The sequence below is a fragment of the Bos javanicus genome, chromosome 7 (assembly GCF_032452875.1).
Source record: "Bos javanicus breed banteng chromosome 7, ARS-OSU_banteng_1.0, whole genome shotgun sequence".
NCBI lineage: Eukaryota > Metazoa > Chordata > Mammalia > Artiodactyla > Bovidae > Bos > Bos javanicus.
The window spans coordinates 3425295-3446269 of NC_083874.1; the positions used below are offsets into that span (position 1 = coordinate 3425295).

A 20975-nucleotide genomic window follows, 5' to 3' on the forward strand; every position below is an offset into this window, starting at 1 on the left:
TGCCTCTCAGTAACTGTCCTTGTTGACACACGTTCCCATCTACTGTGTTCTCCCTGACCTCCCTGGGATCATGCACAAGAAAGGGCGGCATGGGCTCAGACCCCATGGAAGGGGCACGAGCTCTGAGCTGATCCGTCATTTGATGCAAAGGAAAGGTCAAGAGCAACTCTGCACACGCCTGCATTGGTACGAGAAACCTCGAGACGACAGGCCCACTTCTCATCTTGGAGGTTAGTGAGTACAAACCAAGGAAGACAAACAGAGACTAGGAATATAATTTACCAAACTGAATAAAGAAGGACCCTTATGACCATTACTCTCTAGAAATGCTACTTTCCATGTCTTTTTGGAATGGATCGGCTCTCACAAGGCTGGGCATCCCTAGGTGACCCAAAATCCATGCCCACTGGGAACCTCAGGCCTAATGTGGAAATGGGGTCTCTGTAGACATCATCAAGGTAAAAAGATCTTGAGGTGAGATAACCCTGGATTAGGACGGATCCTCATAAGAGAAAGGACAGGGAGTTTTGAAACACAGAAATGTGGGATGGTGGCCACATGACAATGGAGGCAGAGATCTGGGTGATGTGGCCACAAGCCCAGGGATACCTGGAGGCACCGGTGACCTGAAATGGCACAAATGATCCTCTCCTAGAGACACCAGAAGGACCGCAGACTGCCCACACCTCAACCCTGAATTTGCGGCCTCCAACCATGCATTCCTACTGCTGTAGGCCTCCTGTTTGTGGTACTTTGTTAGGGCAGCCCCAGAAAACTAACACTGTATCTGTGAATTAATTCTTAAAACCACCCAGGACTTAGTACGCAAGTGGAGTGGTGCGACGTGGCAGCACAGGGCTTGCAGGCGCCATCCCAGGAGGGCTGCAGCAACGGCGCTTCACAGCAACACCATACAAGGCCTAAGTGAGCTTCTCTGGGCAGGGCTCCTTGGGATGTGATTTCAAAGCAGCCTGAATGGGACTTGTTGTGAGAATGGGAGGACGCCACCCATTTCTCTACTCTCCCTCATCTTCCCATGAGGGGCTCTCCCAGGCACACGCTGTGCTGTGCTGTGCTTAGTCACTCAGTCGTGTCTGACTCTTTGAGACCCCTTAGTCCATCAGTCTCCTCTGTCCATGGGGATTCTCCAGGCAGGAATACTGGGGTGGGTTGCCATGCCCTCTTCCAGGGGATCTTCTCAACCCAGGGATTGAATCCAGGTCTCCCACATTGCAGATGGATTCTTCACTGTCTGATCCGCCAGGGAACACACTAAGACACCCCAAACCAAGCGAAAAGGCATCAATGTATAGCTTCAGACAACATTCTAAAACTAGCATTTCTGTCTCTGGATAGAAATGGGGCAGAAAAGCAAAAATTAACACTATTTAAAACAGGTGCAATTTCACCAGTCAGAATGGCTGCTATCTAAAAGTCTACAAGCAATAAATGCTAGAGAGGGTGTGGAGAAAAGGGAGCCCTCTTACACTGTTGGTGGGAACGCAAACTAGTACAGCCACTATGGAGAACAGTGTGGAGATTTCTTTAAAAACTGGAAATAGAACTGCCATACGACCCAGCAATCCCGCTGCTGGGCATACTCACCAAGGAAACCAGAATTGAAAGAGACACGTGTACCCCAATGTTCATCGCAGCACTGTTTATAATAGCCAGGGCGTGGAAGCAACCTAGATGTCCATCAGCAGATGAATGGATAAGAAAGCTGTGGTACATATACACAATGGAGTATTACTCAGCCATTAAAAAGAATACATCTGAATCAGTTCTAATGAGGTGGATGAAACTGGAGCCTATAGAGTGAAGTAAGCCAGAAAGAAAAACAATACAGTATGCTAACGCATTATATATGGAATTTAGAAAGATGGTTAACAATAACCCTGTATACGAGACAGCAAAAGAGACACTGATGTATAGAACAGTCTTTTGGACTCTGTGGGAGAGGGAGAGGGTGGGATGATTTGGGAGAATGGCATTGAAACATGTATAATATCATATGTGAAACGAATCGCCAGTCCAGGTTCGAAGCACAATACTGGATGCTCGGGGCTGGTGCACTGGGACGACCCAGAGGGATGGGATGGGGAGGGAGGTGGGAGGAGGGTTCAGGATGGGGAACACGTGTGCACCCGTGGTGGATTCATGTTGATGTATGGCAAAACCAATACAATATTGTAAAGTAATTAGCCTCCAATTAAAATAAATAAATTTATATTAAAAAATAATAAATTAAAAAAAATAGGTGCAGTATGTACTGTTTTCATGTTTGACTAAAAACTGAACAGTTAAAGAACATTTCAGGTGTCTACAGGATGATCTCGGGGTGCACCAGGTGTACTCTTAGCTTTTGTTAGAACTTACAGTATAACCAAAGAGAAACTGACCTGTCCATCAGAGAAAAACGGAACAACGTGAAGGCAATGGGGTCTGTGCTGAGCAGGCCATGCAGGAGAGGCAGGCTCAGGACTGAATGTAGTTCTGGAGAAGAGATTTTCCTGACAAAGGATACGCCTGCAGTGTTCAAACGGGCAGAGGGTTAGAAATAAGCAGATTCTTTCATAGAGACATAAATCATCCTTTTTATGGTTATCAAGAGGAGACAGGATGCAAATACAGCTAGTTGTGCACTGGAGACCTGGGACTGTGGCCAGGCAAAGTGGTCCCTGAGGCCTGCGTCCAGCTCACCCTCAGAATGAAGACGCCGTGCTGCCGTGGCCACCTCACAGGGCTCAGCCTGTGTTTGAATGTGTGTGCGCTCCTGACTCCCCAGGCAGCCTGGGAGGGCCCTGCGGGCAGGAGCTCACTGTACTTGTAGGCAGAACTCCTTCCCTGCACGTTCAACTCCCTACAAGGGAATCCCTTGGTGGCAGCTACGATCACCCCGAGCCACTTTCTCAGCAGCCCTTCATCCTGAGGCAGCCATGCACCTCCCAGGACAGGCACTTGGAATGACTTTCCGGGGTCTTCATCTCAAAGGAAGCATGCAGGATCTGAGAACAACGTACTCAGAAGTGATTCTCATCAGAAGCAGTCGTCCCTAAGCTTGCCTGTTCTTCTAAGTCAGTTTCTTCATTCGTCGGTTATGCTTGTCGATGGTTAAGGTCGCCCGGTCCACAGCTTCAGTGATGCCATCCAAGGCCTCATCCTGTCTCTCCAGCTCTGTCTCGGTGTCTAACGCAAGACCTTTGAGCTTCCTCAGGATCTGCAAGAGAAGCAGAAATGATAGGAGGGGCTGCCTTTTCTCATGCTCTCAAAAACAGATAATGTATCTTTCCATTATTTTCATAATACTCAGAAAATGTGTAAGTTAATGGAGATAACCAACCAATGTGTAAGTTAATGGGGAGGCTCTGACCCGGCTTTGGGTCTCAGCGCTGCCGTTTTCTGGCACTGACCTTCGGCGAGGTAGGGCTGTTGGGAGATGATGCATCCGCTGTCTGGCCCTGCTCCAGGCCATAAACAAGGAGACTGACCACACAGCCCCAGGAGATACATCCCTGAGGCACTGCTGTTTCCAACCCGTGATTTCGACGCTGACCGCCTTGCTGAGAATGTTACCACATCCACATGGAATTCCTGCGAACGGCAGTGGCACGGCACAGAACCAGGAATCCGGAGGCTACAACTCAGATCTGAGTCCCAGCTCTCACCTCATCACTGCTTCATTTACCTTTCTGCACCCAAGCGCCTAACTGCAGACTGAAGCTGGAAAACCAAAGCTTAAAGAGAAAGGCAACCCCCCTGTTTCGTCTGTATATTTGGGATATTTCACACACAAATATAAAAGGCAGAACACAACAGGAGAGATAGCCAGAGGTGATGAAGCAGGGACACACCATAGCCCCGTGGGCCTACCCAGAAATGCGGGGACAGCCCCGCGAGCGCAGGCCCTGGCATCCCAGCGAGCGCACACACGGGGGACACACAGAGACGCCATGAGCGCGCAGTGACGCCCGGGGAAGGACGGCGTCCCAGACCAAGGGAGCGGCCCAGGCTGGACGGCAGCTCCTTGCTCCATTGCCGGGACTCATGTCATACTTCATACAGTTTTATAAACTAGTTGAGGGCAACACTGTATTACTGTGAAATGTACTTTAATTATATACCTACTGAACCGGGGTTTAAAAATTTAATGTCTTTGACAACAAAAAGAAATGATTTTGAGAGAAATCTTAATGACCAACTACTTGCAATAAATATCAATACTGTTCCTCTTTTAGAGAAAGGTTCAGGAAAGGAAGGAACTGCACAATCTGAATTAAGCCCTTGGTGCCCGGTTTACTAACTCCCGAGGGACCAGCCTGCCTATGGATCCATGCCAAGTCCTTTATCACAGGAGGACGGGTCTGACGATGAGCAGCCTGGGTGAGCACCAGAGGAGGACCCGAGTGCAGTCCTACTGATGACATATCACACTCCAGACTGAGAGCCAGTCCCCGCGCAGGTCCCACCCAGAGACACAGGCAAGAAAGCTCTGGGCTCCATAGGCGGCCTGGGATAATCCTGAGCAGTGCTACTGCCTGGGAAAGGAGGCCACACCTCACGGAGAATAAAGTGCAGCCACATGGTGTTTCAGAAGGCACAGTACCTGTGAGGTCAAACGAATCAAAAAGCAATGCCTGAGCACCTGGCCCACCACCCACTGCCTGGGAGAACTCCTCCGTCTGATTAACAAGAAACAGAATAGGCAGGGAGATGGTCAGGAGGAGAATACGATCAACTCCTTCCCTAAGAACGGTGGGGCTCAAATGAGATCACAAATGTGAACAAGCTGTGAAAACCATAAAGTGCTGTGTAAGGCGCCGCCGCCAAGTCTTCGAACGCTCAGGCTGAAGGAGCCCAGCAACACGCCCCGCTTTTCGAATGCTCAGGCTGAAGGAACCCAGCAACACACCCCCGCTTTTTGGAGGGCGATGTGGAGATGAGGCTCGCTGAGGTCATCCGCAGTTATACGAAAGTCAGCGACAGAGGCAGGATTTACCCCGTCTCTCTTCAAACAAAGCATCATCACAGGGATCTTCGTCATGAGAAAGAAGAATAAATCCTGATCCAAGCTAGCAGTCTCAGACACTACCTTTTTGCGCCCTCTGGGAGCTGGTGGAAACTCCATCAGTTGAGTCACTTGAAAAACTGGACAGAGCTCTGGAAAGTATACTGTGGGGTCAGTCAGCTCTGGAGGGGATGGGCTAGATGACCTCATACAGGAGGTCTTTTCCATCTCTCATTTCTATGATCTCATATGGCTGAGGCCCAGACAGCATAATAAAAAAGTCACCACTCACCACTGTTAGGCAGGTCCTTCCATGCTGTTCTCTCTGGTCAACTATTCCTTCCTTATTGCCTCCATTTCAGTGTGATAATAAGGCCATTCTACCAGAAACTTGCGCAAAATGTCCCCTTTGTCAGACACCTGCATCCTACGTGACACCTTTGAGGAGGTCTCTCCCCTACGCTGAGTGATTAGGCCACACAGACCCTGTGACTCTCTTTGCAACCTCTACATCCTTGTCAATCACATCAAAACGTGGTCAAGTTTATTTTCAACTGAACTGTTTTTCAGGACTACCAGGTTCTGAACTGTAAACAGTCACTGTTCGCACATGCACTGATGGCAGGAGACGGGCTTCAGCAAGGGAGCCGCGTGCTCCCTTCCCTGCAGACAGCCAACTGTTTTGCTCTGTTCTGATATTAACAGTGCACACAGAAAACCAGGAAACAGAAGACATGATAAAAGTCCTCCAAAACCCAAATCCAAATTAGTGCCTGTTAGACAAGCACTGCTGATAATATTGCTTTCTCATCCCAACACCCGAACACTCTCAGAGGAAAGTAAAACTGGGGATTAGAGTGTGTGTGTGTGTGTGTGTATCTATATATGCGTGTGAGCTCAGCTGGGTCTGACTCTTTGCAATCCTTTGGACTGTAGCCTGCCAGGCTCCTCTGTCCGTGGGATTTTTCAGACAAAAATACTGGAGTGGGCGGCCATTCCTCCTCCAGGGGATCTTCCTGACTGAGAGACTGAACCAGCACTGCAGGCAGATTCTTTACTGCTGAGCCACTGGGAAAGCCACATAGATATATGATCTCTATGTATGTATGTGTATATATATATGTGGTTTTGTTTTCTGTGTTCTCATTCCCCAGGTATCTGAAATAAGAATAGAATTTAGGGGACCCCTACAATGTGCCCTAACTATTCTCTGCTAATCCTCAATCTAACTCTGCTTCACAGATGAAGCTGAGAAGGGTGGCTGACTTGCTTGAGTTCCTGGGGTCTAGCTCCTACTATGGCCCTGACAACCGCTGCATGGACAAGAGATGTCACGGCCATGACTCAGAGATTGCAAAAAAACGGCAACAGGGCTCTCACCAGGGATAGGCAGTCGATTCACATATCCTAGAACCTGTACCAGCTCTGAGACCCCTGAGCGACCATGGAAAGATATCCAATTAGGGAGAGCCATACTCGAAATTTCAAAATTTCTAATAAAAAGTAAATAGTATAATTAATTTTAATAATATATTTTATTTAAACCAAATAACCCAAAACATTATCATTTAAACATGTGAGTGGGTGCTCAGTTGTGTCCAACTCTGCAATCCCAAGGACTGTAGCCAACCGGACTTTACTGTCCATGGAATTTTCATGGCAAGAATACTGGAGTGGATTACCATTTCCTTCTCAAGGGGATCTTCCCAACCCAGGGACTGAACCCGTGTCCTTGGTGTCTCCTGCAATTGGCAGGTGGATTCTGTACCACTAGCACCACCTGAGAAGCCCCCCATTTAGACATGAAGTCAGTAAACATTAATGACAGATTTTATATTCATTCTTTTTTTATATGACGTTCTCACAAGCTACTTGGAGAACTTGGACCAGCTGCTTTTTAAGTGCTCAGCACCCACACGTGCCCAGTGGCCCAGGCCCGTATCGCCAGGCGACAGCACTCTCACCAAGGACCACTTTGTGTGACGGAGGCTGTGTGTCCTACACTTCCACAGCCATCTTTCTCTAGCGGATGAATCAACCGCCTCTTTTCCAAAAGGAAACAGTGGCAAAAGCAAGAACACCTATATTCTTGAGTCTATGCTTAATAAACACAGTAGTAAAAGGCACATACAACTTATTTTGTGAACAGGAACAGCTGACATGCCTACAAAAGTTGAGCATTTACCGAGTATATGAGTCCAAATAAAGGCTGGTTCCTGTTGAGTTTCATTTGGAAAAAGTTTCACTGAGATGGTCTTAAAAATAGCACTCGTTCTATGCAGCCTGTTGAGACCCTTGGTTGGTCTGCCAAAACTGCACTTGAAACTAATTAATACTGCAAAACACAAGTGAGATCTTTAAAGCTACCAAATCGGCAAAGAAAATTACTGAGTAAACCTTCAAACTACTAGTACCTCTGGAATACTGGTTCAGTGTCTTTTTCCTTTAAGAAAGGGATTGAAGTAATTAAATGGCATCGTGTGCATTCCATATAACATGGGATGGAAAGAATGGAGAATATGAAGTCTGGCCAAACCTTAAAACAGTTGTTACTTCTGTGGCCCAGGATGACAAGCTGTCTAGTCATCAATGCACGATGTTGCCAGCCTCTGGAGAATATCAACGGGGCTCTCAGACGAACCTTCACTGGGCTCTGACTCAAAGACCAGGGTCAAAATGGACTCTTCCCCAAGTCTCTGCTCCACTAATAAACAAACCCAGCAGCCAGCCATCATCCAGCTACATTTGTACCTAACACAGAAATTATGTGATTAATAGTACATTGAGTTTTAGGAAAAACTTTGATAAATTCCCAAGAAATATATAGTGCACATAAGTTCAAGTTAAGACAAAATAACATGTATGCCAGTATCTCTGGGAGCAGCATCTTGGGAAAACACCACAGAAACGCTCAATGCTCTTCAGCTCAGGAGTCCCAGGCACTCAACAAAGCCAGAGCAGGAGGCTTGGTTCCCCATAGGCAGGACGCTGGCCTCACTCACGAGCCTCAGAAACCAGGAAGTGGGAGAGCAGAGATGACTCAGGCAGGAAGTGGGAGGCACCACATGGTCCCCAGGACAGAGCAGAAGTTTCTGTCTTCTCTGGAAGAGGAAGACCTTCTGCTCGGCCACATGCTACGGTGACCTCCATCTCTGCAATGTCACAGACCTCAGAACGGTGGCACAGACACCATCTGGGTCGACAGAAGAGCAGATACAGAGATCCTTTAGCTTTCCAACCATTTTCACTTTGTTTATTAAAAAAAGAAAATAAATTATGGAAAAATGGCTCACCCAGTAGAGGAAGCTCCCTTACCAAAACAGACGTATGCCTCACGCCAGCTATCAAGGTGTGAAAGCCTGGGAATCAGAGGCCCCAAGCTCTGCTGTAAGTAGAGCCTGGAACATGTAGGCTTGTGCTTTCACTGTGTAAGGACATGGCCTTAATGTTTCTACAAAGCCTATAATATGCTAGTTGTTGCCTCACTTATAGTCTGAAAAAAGAAAGTGTTTTGTTCTACCTCACAATACAACTCCAGGATTTAGACTATTAGTATATTTAAGTACCTAAAATGAGTAGGAGAAGGAAACGGCAGCCCACTCCAGTATTCCTGCCTGAGAACCCATACACAGAGGAGCCTGGTGGCCTCCAGTCCATGGGGTGAGGGGGTATCACAACAAAGAAGTTGGAAATGGCTTAGCGACTGAACAACAGAGTCAGTTTAATATTAGCTAGACTGTCTGCCTTGATCTTGTTATTAAACTGACCCACTGAAAGACTGAATTTTCTTGCAGTAAGAAACTAGCAACCATTTAAGAACAGAGCTGGGATAAATCAAGCTGTCTGCAGTTCTACCATTTGGGACTATTAACATGCTGTAGAGAAGGCAAAGAGGGAAAAATTGGCTCCCTCTCAACCAAAGCTCTAGAGGCTGTATAGAATATTCTAGGCTACAATCTGTCACATTCAGCACTCACAGGCCACCCCCGTGCCCCGCCCTGCCCTCTCTGCATTCCCTGAGGTCCTGAGGGCAACCTGTGATGCACAGGGGCAGGAAAGGGTTCTCTTTTAAGGAGCACCCCTCTTCATAACCCTCTCGCAGCACAGAGAGTTGAGCATAAACCTGCCTTATGCACCAGGGCTGTGTCTGTACAAGACTTTGAGAGCTGAGTCTTCAGGGATCTGTTAGCCCTCACTTGAAGTCTGCTGAATAGCGCAGTTACAGACACCGCAACGGCCCACAGCAAAGATGGCCCCTTTAGCTCACGGCCTGGGCAAGGAAAGCACCTCAAAGGACTATAGAGAAGTCCTGGGAACCAAGCTGCTATCAGACTGTAAACAGAGCTTCCCATGATGAGAACCACGTTTTTAAGAGAGGAATGGAACCCCTACCACGTGAAATGCTCAATAAACTGAAGGTTCATCTTACATTAGGAAGTAAATGCCTCAGTGGGGACATCTCAGGATATGAAATAAAGAGAAAATGCATTAATTTGGAAGTTCTTCAGAGTTGACTGGGGCACAAACATTTGGGGCCCCACTGGTAAATTTGTTCAGAACAGAATTCTGCTCCATATAGTACCGGCCTCACCTTCACTTCAAAGCAAGCCTCAAGTAGGGGACCCTGTTTTGTAAAACGTGACAGTAGCATTTTATCTGGGAAATGTGCAGCCTGCTGAAGGCCACACGGCTCACTTGGCAAAGGCACTTATTGGCTGGCCACAGGAGCTATGTTTCCAAGAATTAGTCTCCAGCCCTATGCTACAGATGGGATGGACAGAGTACGCTGCCCAAGGCCATGAAGCTTTCCCAATACTGTGTCCATGTATTCAGTCCAATTTTACATTTAAATACTGCATAAAACCAACTTTCCAGCCTGAACCCAAAACCACCTAATACTAGTTAACTATTTTTCAAAAGTTAAAAAAGATGCTGGTAATGGATGAGATATCCCGATAGAAAATCAATAAGGAAACAAAAGACTTGAACACCATCTGCACCCAACAGAGGTACTCCACTCGAATCAGCGGAACCCGCAGTCTCCTCCAGGACACACAGGACATCCTCCAGGACAGACCCATGGCAGGCCTCAAAATAAGCCTCAACTTAAGACTGAGTAATAGAAAGTACCTTCACCGTGGAAAGAAACTAGAAATCTGGAAAAATAAAAAAAAACACTTACAAATATGTAGAATTACAACACTCTTTAACAACCAATGGATCAAACAGGGAAATTAGTAAACTCTCTAAGACAAATGAAAATAAAACCACAGCATACTAAAATAGTAGCAAACTAAACCCAAGTAGAATTTATGTCAGAATGCAAGGGTGGTTCAGACTTAGAAAATCAATTCATGCAATATACCATATTGTTAGAACAAACAGAAAAAACATATATAATCAACTCAACTGATGCAGAAACAGCAATGACAAAACCCAACATCCTTTCATGATAAAAAACCTTAGAAAAGCAGGACTAAAAGAGAACTCCCTTCTATGATAAAAGAAACCTAACCTATCCTTCTGAAACTATGCCAAAAAACTGCAGAGGAAGAAACACTACAAAAAGAAAAAAAAAGAAGGAAATACTTCCAAACTAATTCTATAAGGCAGGCGGATTCTTTACCGCCGAGCCCCTGAGGAAGCGGCCCCTGCCCCACCGTTGGTGGGGATGTAAACTGGTATAGCCATTATGGAGAACAGTTTGGAGGTTCCTTAAAAAACTAAAAACAGAGATACTATATGATCCGGCAATCCAACTCCCTGAGCACATACCTGGAGAAGAATCAAAATTCTAAAAGATGCAATTCTAAAATTGGTACTTCTAACTCTGTGAAAAATGCCATTGGTGATCTGATAAGGATTGCACTGAGTCTGTAGATTGCTTTGGGAAGTATAGTCGTGCTGACAGTATTGACCCCGCTCATCCAGGAGCACGGCACTCTCGCTCCGTTTGTGTGGCCTCTGATTTCTTTCAAGTGTCTTGCAGCTATCTGCATACATGTCTTCTGTCTCCGTAGGTACGTTTATTGCTAGGTGTTTTATTCTTTTTGTTGCAGTGGTGTCACAGGATTATTTAATTTCTCTTTCTGATTTTTCACTGTTAGTATACAGGAACACAAGGCATTTCTATGTTTTAATTTTATATCTTGTGATTTTACTAAATTCACTGATTAGCTCTAGTAATTTTCTGGTGGTGCCTTTAGGGTTTTCTATGTGTAGTATAATGTCATCTGAAAACAGTAAAAGTTTTACGTCTTCTTTTCCAATCTGGATTCCTTTTATTTCTTTTTCTTCTCTGATTGCCACAGCCAGGCCTTCTAAAACCATGTTGAATAACAGTGGCAAGAGTGGGCCTCCATATGACCCAGCAATCCCACTACTGGGCATATACCCTGAGAAAACCGCAATTCAGAAAGACACATGAACCCCGGTGTTCATTATAGCACTATTTACAATAGCCAGGGCATGGAAGCAAGCTAGATGTCCACTGACAGATAAGGACGTTGCGGTAAGACACTGCCACATTTAAAACAGAGACCCAACAAGGGCCCACTGTACAGCACAGGGAACTCTGCTCCATGTGATGTGCAGCGTGGAGGGCAGGGGAGTCTGCGGGAGAATGGATCCACGCACACGTACGTCTGAGTCCCTTCACTGTTCACCTGAGACTGAATATTACAGAACGTTAATACCTCAGCTATTAAAAGGAATGAATCTGAGTCAGCTGAACTGAGGTGGATGAACTTAGAGCCTGTTATACAAAGTGAAATCAGAAAAAGACAAATGTATATTAACACATATATATGGAATCTAGGGAAATGGTGCTGATGAGCCTATCTGTAGGGCAGGAATAGATATGCAGATGTAGAGAACAGATGTGTGCACACAGCTGGGGAAGGAGAGAGCTGGATGAATTGAGAGTAGCACTGAAATACATACTTTACCATGCACAAAACAGATTACTAGTTGGAAGCTGCTGTACGACACAGGGAGTTCAGGCCAGTGTTCTCTGACCACCTAGAAGGATGGGGGCTTGGGATAGGGTGGAGGAGGGAGGCTCAAGAGGAAGGGGATGTATGTATACTTACGCCTGATTCATGCTGTTGTATGGCACAGGCCAATACAACATTGTAAAGCAATAATCCTCCAATTAAAAGTAAATAAAAAATACATGTACCCCAGTGTTCACTGCAGCACTATTTACAATAGCCAGGACACAGAAGCAACCTAAATGTCCACTGACAGAGAACTGAATAAAGAACATGTGGAACATACACACACACACACACACACACACACACACACACACACACACATATACACAATGGAATATTACTCAGCCATTGAAAAGAATGAAATAATGCCATTTGCAGCAACATGAATGAACCTGGAGATTATTATACTAAGTAAAGTCAGACAAAGAAAGACAAATATCTTTCTTTGATATTTCATATGATATTGTTCACATGTGGTGGTGGTTGTTCAGTCACTCAGTCGTGTCTGACTTTGCGACCCCATGGACTGCAGCATTCCAGGCTTCCCTGTCCTTTACCATCTCCTTAAGCTTGTTCAAACTCATGTCCATTGAGTCAGTGATACCATCCAACCAATTCATCCTGTCATTCCCTTCTCTTCCTGCCCTCAACGTTTCCCAGCATCAGGGTTTCTCTAATGAGTCAGCTTTTTGCATCAGGTGGCCAAAGTACTGGAGTTTCAGCTTCAGCATCAGTCCTTCTAATGAATATTCAGGACTGATTTCCTTTACGATTGACTAGCTTGATCTTGCAGTACAAGGGACTCTCAAGAGTCTTCTCCAACACCACAGTTTAAAAGCAACAATTCTTCAGCACTTAGCCTTCTTTATGGTCCAACTCTCACATTCATACATTACTGGAAAACCCACAGCTTTGACCATACGGACCTTTGTTGGCAAAACAATGCCTCTGCTTTTTAATATGCTGTCTAGGTTTGTCATAGCTTTTCTTCCAAGGAGCAAGTGTCTTTTAATTTCATGGCTGCAGTCAGCATCTGCACTGATTTTGGAGCCCAAGAAAATAAAGTCTGTCACTGTTTCCACTGTTTGCCATGAAGTGATGGGACCAGATGCCATGATCTTCGTTTTCTAAATGGTGAGTTTTAGGCCAGCCTTTTCACTACCTTCTTTCACCTTCATCAAGAGGCTCTTTAGTTCTTCTTCGCTTTCTGCCATAAGGGTGCTGTCATCTGCATATCTGAGGTTATTGATATTTCTCCCGGCAATCTTGATTTCAGATTGTGCTTTATCCAGCCTGGCATTTCTCACGACGCACTCTGCACGGAAGTTAAATAAGCAAGGTGACAATATACAGGCTTGACGTATTCATTTCCCTGTTTTGAACCAGTCTGTTGTTCCATTTCCAGTTCTAACTGCTGCTTCTTGAACTGCATACAGGTTTTGCAGGAAAGGTGGTCTGGTATTCCCATCTCCTTAAGAATTTTCCATGTGGAAAATTATATGTAGAACCCCCCTCAAAAAATGATATAAATGAACTTATAAAAATAGTAGATATGACATGAAGGCATGACAAATGGAAATCATAATGAAATACAAATGGAGTATAATATAGGAGATACATGAATTATTGAGAACATATGTAATGATTAGAAATAGAAGAGCCTGTAATAAAGTAAAAACTTAAAAACATTTTTTAAAAAGGCGCTTATGAAAAATCCAGCTAATAGGAAACTCAATAGGGAAGGACTGAAAGCGTCTGCAAATTAGGAGACAAGAATGCCTACTTCCACCACTGCTACACAGTACTGCTATGCACTGCAAGTCCTAGACAGAGCAAGTAGGCAAGAAAAAGAAATAGAAGGCACCCAAACTGAAAAGGAAGAAGTAAAACCATCTCTGTTTTCACGTGTAACTGGTAACCTGTGCTAGTGCTCATCTGTGTCCGACTCTGGGAGCGCATGGACTGTGGCCCGCCAGTATCCTCTGTCCATGGAACTCTACAGGCAAGAAGACTGGAGTGGGTTGCCATTTTCTACTCCAGGGGATACTCCCAACCCACATTTCTTGCATCTCTTGCCTTGACAGGCAGGTTCTTTACCACTGCACCACTTGGGAAGCCCCATTTTCATATGACATGATCCTGTACACAGACTATCTCAAAGAATGCTGCTGCTGCTGCTGCTAAGCTAATTAAAAAGTTAGCAAAGTTACAGGATCAACACACAAAAACCAGCTGTGTTTCTATACAGCAGCAATGAAGAATCTGAAAAAGAAATTAAGAAAATAACCCCGACAAGGAAATAATATGGCAGCTAATTAAAAAGCTAAACATAAAATTATCCTACAACCAAGCAATTCTACTCTAAAGTATATGTACAAAAGAACGAAAGCAGAGACTCAAATACTTGTGCATGAATGTGTGTGGCAGCAGTATTCACAGTGGTCAAAGGCTGGAAATAATCTAAGTGTCCATCAGCGATGAACAGATAACACAAAGCATGTTTTATCCATACAACAGAAGACTATTCACCTAAAAAAAAGGAAAGAAGTACTGATTCATGCTACAAGATGGATCAGCCTTGAAAACATTAAGCTAAGTGAAAAAAGCCCGAAACAAAAGGACTATAATACTTACAGGAGGTTCCTGTGCTTGCACTCAGCGGCTCAGTCATGTCTGACTCTGGACCCCATGGACTATAGCCTGCCAGGCTCCTCTGTCATGCGACTTCCCAGGCAAGAATATGGAGTGGGTTGCCATTTCCTACTCCAGGGGGTCTTCCCGACCCAGGGATTGAACCCGCATCTCCTGCATTGGCAAGTGGATTCTTTACCACTGCACCACTTGGAAAGCCCATTGGAGGGTCCTAGAATAGGCAAATTCATAGAAACAGAGAAGATTAGACATTACCAGGAACTGGAGAGAGGTGAAATGTGGAGTTATTGTTTCATTATAACAGATTCTGTTGGGGTGATAAGAGAGCTCTGGAAATAAAACCATTAGTGGTGATGGTTGCAAAACATTTTTGAATGTAATTAATACTATTTATATAGTTAAAATAGAGAAAAAAAAATTTTAATAGTTAAAATGACAAGATTTTATTCTATATATTCTACCACAATAACAAACACGGTTATAATATACAAAACCTTCCACAGGCAGGTACTCAATAACAGTATAATCAAACACTTGATTTTAAGACCTGAGGTTCATTCAAAAGCTGACCAAGGACACAGGAAAATGTTCTGAAGGGTGAACAAGTCATCCTCCAAAACGAAATACCTGAGCATCTGTTTCTTGCCCCTTGGCATTCTACTTTCTGCATCACCAAGCAGCTGCTCTAGAATTTGTTCCCTGAGATGCTGGTACATTCTGGAATCACAAAACCTTAGAGTTCCTTATCTGGCAGCTTCTTTCCTATCCACAGTTCCCAGGGGTAACAGAAAATACAGAGTACATCCCCAAGATTCATCTGCGTGGGTATCTGGACCTGAAGGACAGGTGCCTCCCCCATGCAGCTCAGGTTCACACCACAGCTTCTGTGTGGAGGAGGTCCAGCGTGCCCACACAGCTTTCTCTGTCAACTGCAGAGGACACACAGCCACGCACTTGGACTGGCCCTCTCATCATGAACAGTCACTGTCACAGACAAGGGCCTCTGCTAGAATGGTGACCATACCCAACATACTGGGAATTCTGAAGGCTGCTACGGAGAAGAGCTGGTTGTCCCAGGCAATTACAGAGGGCACCAGTGGGAGGCACATGAAACCACAGCCAGCAGGGCTGGGCTAGGCGGTGGGGGCACCACGTGTCTGTCTGTCTGTCAAAGCAGTGCTCATGGTTACCAGTGACCCAGCTAACCAACAGAGCAGACAGGAAAACCAAAAATGAATAAGTGAGGCATGGCATTTTTCTGTAACTCAGCTTTCCTTTCACTGTGGCAGATTCTGCATTAGATGGTAGGTACTGGAACACACTACAAGTCAGTCCTTTGCTTTTCAGAAGTGGAGACGGGGGCCAGGGGAGCGAAGCAGCCTTCCCAGGACTACAGAGACAACAGGCAGGGCTGGGACCAGCGCCGGGATGCCCGGTTCCTAAGCCAGGGCTCATCCTAGGCCATGTGACCTTTCACTGAAATGTGCCCCGTATGTGGACAACAAAAGCTGCTAGCTACCTTTTCCTCTTCTAATGGCTTAACATTTAGAAATGACATGGGATATGATGTCAGAAACATTTATTAGTAATTCACAATTAGAGTAACATATATTTAAATAAACGGCCTACTTCGTTTCTAATATTCAGACTGGTATCAAAGCCATAAATAAAAATACTAACTTTCTAACTGTGCCCCGTAATTAACAAATGAAATGAACTATCTGAAAAAGATTCAGAAGACAGCAGAGGACAATAACAAGAGAACCTGAGGAGAATGAGTAAAAACCTGAAATCATCTCCTCTCTCCTTATTTAAAAATCTTCAATGATTCCAAGCTACTTACAGGACAAAATCCAGACTCCTTTGAGTGGACACGTCCAGCTCCCTGTCCCCAGGCCCCTCCACAGAGCCCACTCCAACAGAGGTGTCGGCACGCCTTCCCAGCACTGGTCAGCAGTCCTATAGCTGGTGCAATGCATTACCACTGCCTTTCTACTTTTGAAGGCCTACCAGTTTAGCCATTCCCACCTTCATCCTAAGAAGTATCAGTTCTAGAATGTGCATTTCTGGGGTGTGGTTTAGTCTACTGCCGCAGCTGATGAGAAGCATCATGGATTACCACCCCTCACTCATTATCTCAGACTTTGTCCTGACAGTTATTCAAGGAAACCCAGATGTGTTGTCTTCTCCAAAAAAACAAGTAATACACTGAAGCCAGGGCTATACAATCCCACTAATTCAGGCATTTATTTTAGGCTAAAGATCAGTTATGCAAGAAATGAGAGATTCTTTTTTTTCCTGACTAGGAAAGGAGACATGAATTGGGACAAATTTAAATAACTGGGAAAAAAGTACAAGGAAAAAGACCAGAATGGTGGAGTTACTGAAAACAAAATGTATTTTAGTACTTCTACAAAGAAGAAAGAAAAAAGAAAAAAAGATAAGACTACCTTGTAATAAACCATAATGGAAAACAATGTGAAAAAGAATGTAAATAGACACACACACAACATATAGAAAGAGAGAGAGAAAAGGACATTAATTTCTTAAGATAGTTAGCAAGGAGAGAGCCATAGCATCCTTTCTGGCCTTGAATTATTTCAGGAACCATCCAGTGAATTACCAGTGCAGATACATGTGGAACTTGGCTCAGCTAATCAACGCAGAGACAAAAGGCCTGGCCCTCAGTCCTCTCCCCAGCACAGGCATCCACAGGACTGCCTTTTCAATAAACTCTTCTCCTCATGCCAGCTGACGAGCTAAGTTTTCCAGTAAACCAACTTTCTGACTGAACTGAATGAATCACCTCCATTTTTAATTTTTGTGTTTTGCACTTATTGTTTATAAAGATACCACATACAGTAGGCAAGCTAAATGCCCAAATATAATCAAACAGAAAGTTCAAAACTATGACCTAAAAACTCGCCATGAACCCACACTCTGTGCAGCCCTTCTTCTTGGAAACGATGACGCGCCCGGGGCGAGTCTCCCCTCACTGCTGCTCCGCGGCCGGGGACGCTGAAGAGCCCGAGAAACCGTAAGGCCAGAGCCGAGTCAGCTTTCCATTCTGATCCTTTCTTTGGTGAGAGACGGAGGAAGGGTGAAAAAACAAGCACAGGACACAGAAGCGGAGATGAAGAAGTTATGAAGAAACTTTATATAAAACTGCAATGTCCTGAGGACAGAACCATGCCGTTTTTGTCTTATCACTTCCAAATGCTGTATCAAATACAAGGGAGCCACAGATTGAGTAACGAAAGAGCAGGAGTTCTGAGGCAGGAAAGGTTAGCACATCAGACATTGGAAATGATTCACGGGATTCTGCCAAACCCCTCTGAGGGACTCTGATTCCTCTCCCGGCCTCCTCCACCACGTGCCCTCCCACAGCGGATGGTGGACAGCCACAGCTACGCAGCAGATGGGGCCCAATTGTAGCCCACATGCCTGCTGCAGAGGCCCAGCACAGAGGGAGCTGGCACAGCGCGCTGAGCACACTGCTCCCGGAGGAAATCACGGCGCGTCTTCTCTCTAGCACCCCAACTGCACTTTAAGTCACCAAAATCCATTTTCACGTAATGACTTTAATAGCATCTGCAGCAGAAACCACAGATGAATGGAGGGAGATTTTCTTGCATTTTCATTTTCCCTAGAAATTTAACTCATTCCTACCTATGCCTGAGCTTCAGCTACACAGCTCAAAATTCTTCTCTAAATATGAAACATGTGTTTTACCTCAAGAAGACAACCTCGTATGAAACTACGTTCTCCCTGCAGGGAAGGAGAATGAGACAGCTAACTAGCACAAAGGCCCGCCCCTCCTGTGGGTAGGTCCTGCCAGCCCAACCGCTCAGGGATCACCACGTCCTCTGCCCCAAAGCCAGCGTCCTGATTCATGACCATGGCATCTGCTGTTCCCAGCACGGACGCCACACGGCTCACTGAGACTTGTTGATGACAGTCAGGACCAACCACATAGACACAAGCTTTGGGGGGAAGAATGGCGACCTCGGTGGTTACTGAGGAATCTTCTACTCTTAGCTGTTGGTGCATCCATCCCGCTCTCTCCCATTCCACCCATCTAGCTTTTAGGGGAAGGGCACACTGGACATGATAGCAGAGATTGTTTATTTGAAATTGGAAGGACCCTCTCAAACTACATGGCCACCAGTAGAATTAACAGATAAGATTATGCATTTCCCATGAAAAAGCCATGTTCTTGCTCCAGTCTCAGCACAATGGTGGGACACAGAAGAGCTCGTCTCAGCCACAGACATCTTCGTTGGAGGGTGAGAGAAGGGACCCAGATCCCACCAGTCTGAGGCCTGTATGTACCCTCAATCACTTTCACAAGAACAGGCAAAGTTTGCCTTCATGGTACAAAGCTTTCTCAAGTCCCAAGACAGAGAAGATCTGTAGTGTTCTGTAGTCAATAAGCCCATCAAAAGAAGGGATTACTAAGCTGCAAAATTTGCTAGTTGCAGCTAGAAAGCACCATGTCTATGTGTCATTACTAAAAGTGATTAAGTCAGATCAGAAGGAATAAGTGACAAATGTTTAAAATACCCCATAGTAAAAGATGAACACTTTTTTCCCCCAAAAGGAAAAAGCTGAGTTTAAAGGAGTCTATGCCTATGTAGACACGTAGAATAAAATTATCTAAAAACAGGTTTAAAAGCCATACAGTCTCTTACAGGCTTTGATGACATTTGTGGGGTGCCACCAACAAATCAGTCTCTCCAAAACAGAGCCTGAATCTGATGGAGCCTCTAGAGCTACAAACTGCCCTACAGGAGTACCAAGGCAGAGAGGAGACAGCTCACCGCCTGCTGGGAGCTGGGGAAACCAAGGAAGTAATATGTTGCAAGTTGCAAAATTTTGACACAGAAACAATTCAGCTTTTTCCATCAAATAAAGTGCAAAAGAAGAAGAAGAGATGACAGAGGAAAGTTGTGAATGAAAGGTACTTCACTAAAGGCAACACAGGGGCCTTCTGAGGATCCCAATCGGAACAAACATGTGACCCATCTTCCTAAATGAGGAGCTAAGGGAAACCTGCGCGCTGGCTGACGTCTGATGACACCAAGGAATCTACCTTTTACTTTTTAAGGTGAGTATGGTACTGTGCTGATTTTTTAAAACAGTTCTTTCTTTTAAAGCTACTGAAATATTTATAAATGAAATGACACAATGTCTAGGTATTTGCTACATAATTATTAAAAAAGGAGAAAGAAAAGGCCCCTGTGTTGTCCAGCATTAACATAGGAAGGTAAATTGCAAGTATTTCAATCAAATATTGTTTAAATTTCAATTTCCTGGACAAACAGTGGCAAGCCTTCTCAAGAACCAGTATTCAACACTGAGGGCAAGTGCCCTCAACTATACATGCCCAGCCAGTGCACACACACACAGGTGCTGCACATGTGTGCACACAAGGCATACGCCACACACGCATGCATGTACATGTACATGTACGGAGCATATGTGTGCACACACACACACATACGAGAGGCAAGACTACTATGTGTGCACAGGAATGCTATGTATATCTGCATGCCACAAAACGAAAGGAATCAGAATGGGCAATGCCTTTATTCTCCTTTTTCAAGCCACAGGGAGCTGAGCAAATCAGGTGGATATCCCAACATTCCCATGTAGGTGAGAGGCAAGCATAAATCAGTGGAAAATTATTTTTAGGCAAGAAAGAGCAGCTGCCTGCAGGGGAGGATATAACAGTATGAATGCACGTTACCTGCCCCAGTTCCTGGGTGTCTTCCTCAGAAATCACTGGCTCGCTTGTCTGTAGCTGAAGTGGCCTCCCTTCCTGGCTCCCTGAGGAGGGTTCACAGTGCGTGGCTTGGTCCATCAGTCCAGATGCTGAAATGTAAAGTCAAACACAGTGGCATTTTCCAGAAGGTGTGAACAACACAAGCACATTCAGAACTTTAGAAAAAGCGGTGTTTAAGACCGTCAGAGCTCTTTAGGTTGACAGAGTGTTTTCACAGTCACCTATGGGTGCAGAGCCTCTGTGCTTGCCAGAGCAGGAAGTGTGGGGAACTCACTTGGCTGAGCCTCTGCTTAGCTGACTGAATGTGGGACTTGCCTGAGCCTTGCCTTCTATCCCAACCCAGGGCTGCTTCCTTACCTGACACTGATTGGTGTACAACACGGTGAATACTCGGGATCTTGTTCTATAACTGACTTTGAGAAGAAACATCTTTTATCCAGGAGTATATATTATTTAGTCACTAAGTTGTGTCCAACTCTCTTGTGACCCCATGGTCTGTGCAGCCCACCAGACTCCTCTGTCCATGGGACTT

The 20975-nt window shown here is 45.1% G+C and overlaps 1 protein-coding gene across 3 annotated transcripts in view; it reads right to left on the reverse strand.

Moving 5' to 3' along the window:
* Positions 1 to 1645: 1645 nt before the first annotated feature.
* The window catches only part of SNAP47 (synaptosome associated protein 47), a 66757-nt gene continuing 47427 nt past the window's right edge, over positions 1646 to 20975 (reverse strand). For 2 of the 3 annotated variants that reach the window (XM_061421410.1, XM_061421409.1), the window contains exons 4-5: positions 20408 to 20532; positions 1646 to 3220 (exon numbers count right to left, since the gene is read on the reverse strand). In XM_061421410.1, coding sequence (XP_061277394.1) covers positions 3074 to 3220; positions 20408 to 20532 — 272 coding nt within the window. In that variant the 3' untranslated portion in view covers positions 1646 to 3073. Of the gene's footprint in view, positions 3221 to 14640; positions 14870 to 20407; positions 20533 to 20975 lie in introns of all 3 variants that reach the window. The other variant, XR_009737306.1, reaches the window with a different exon arrangement.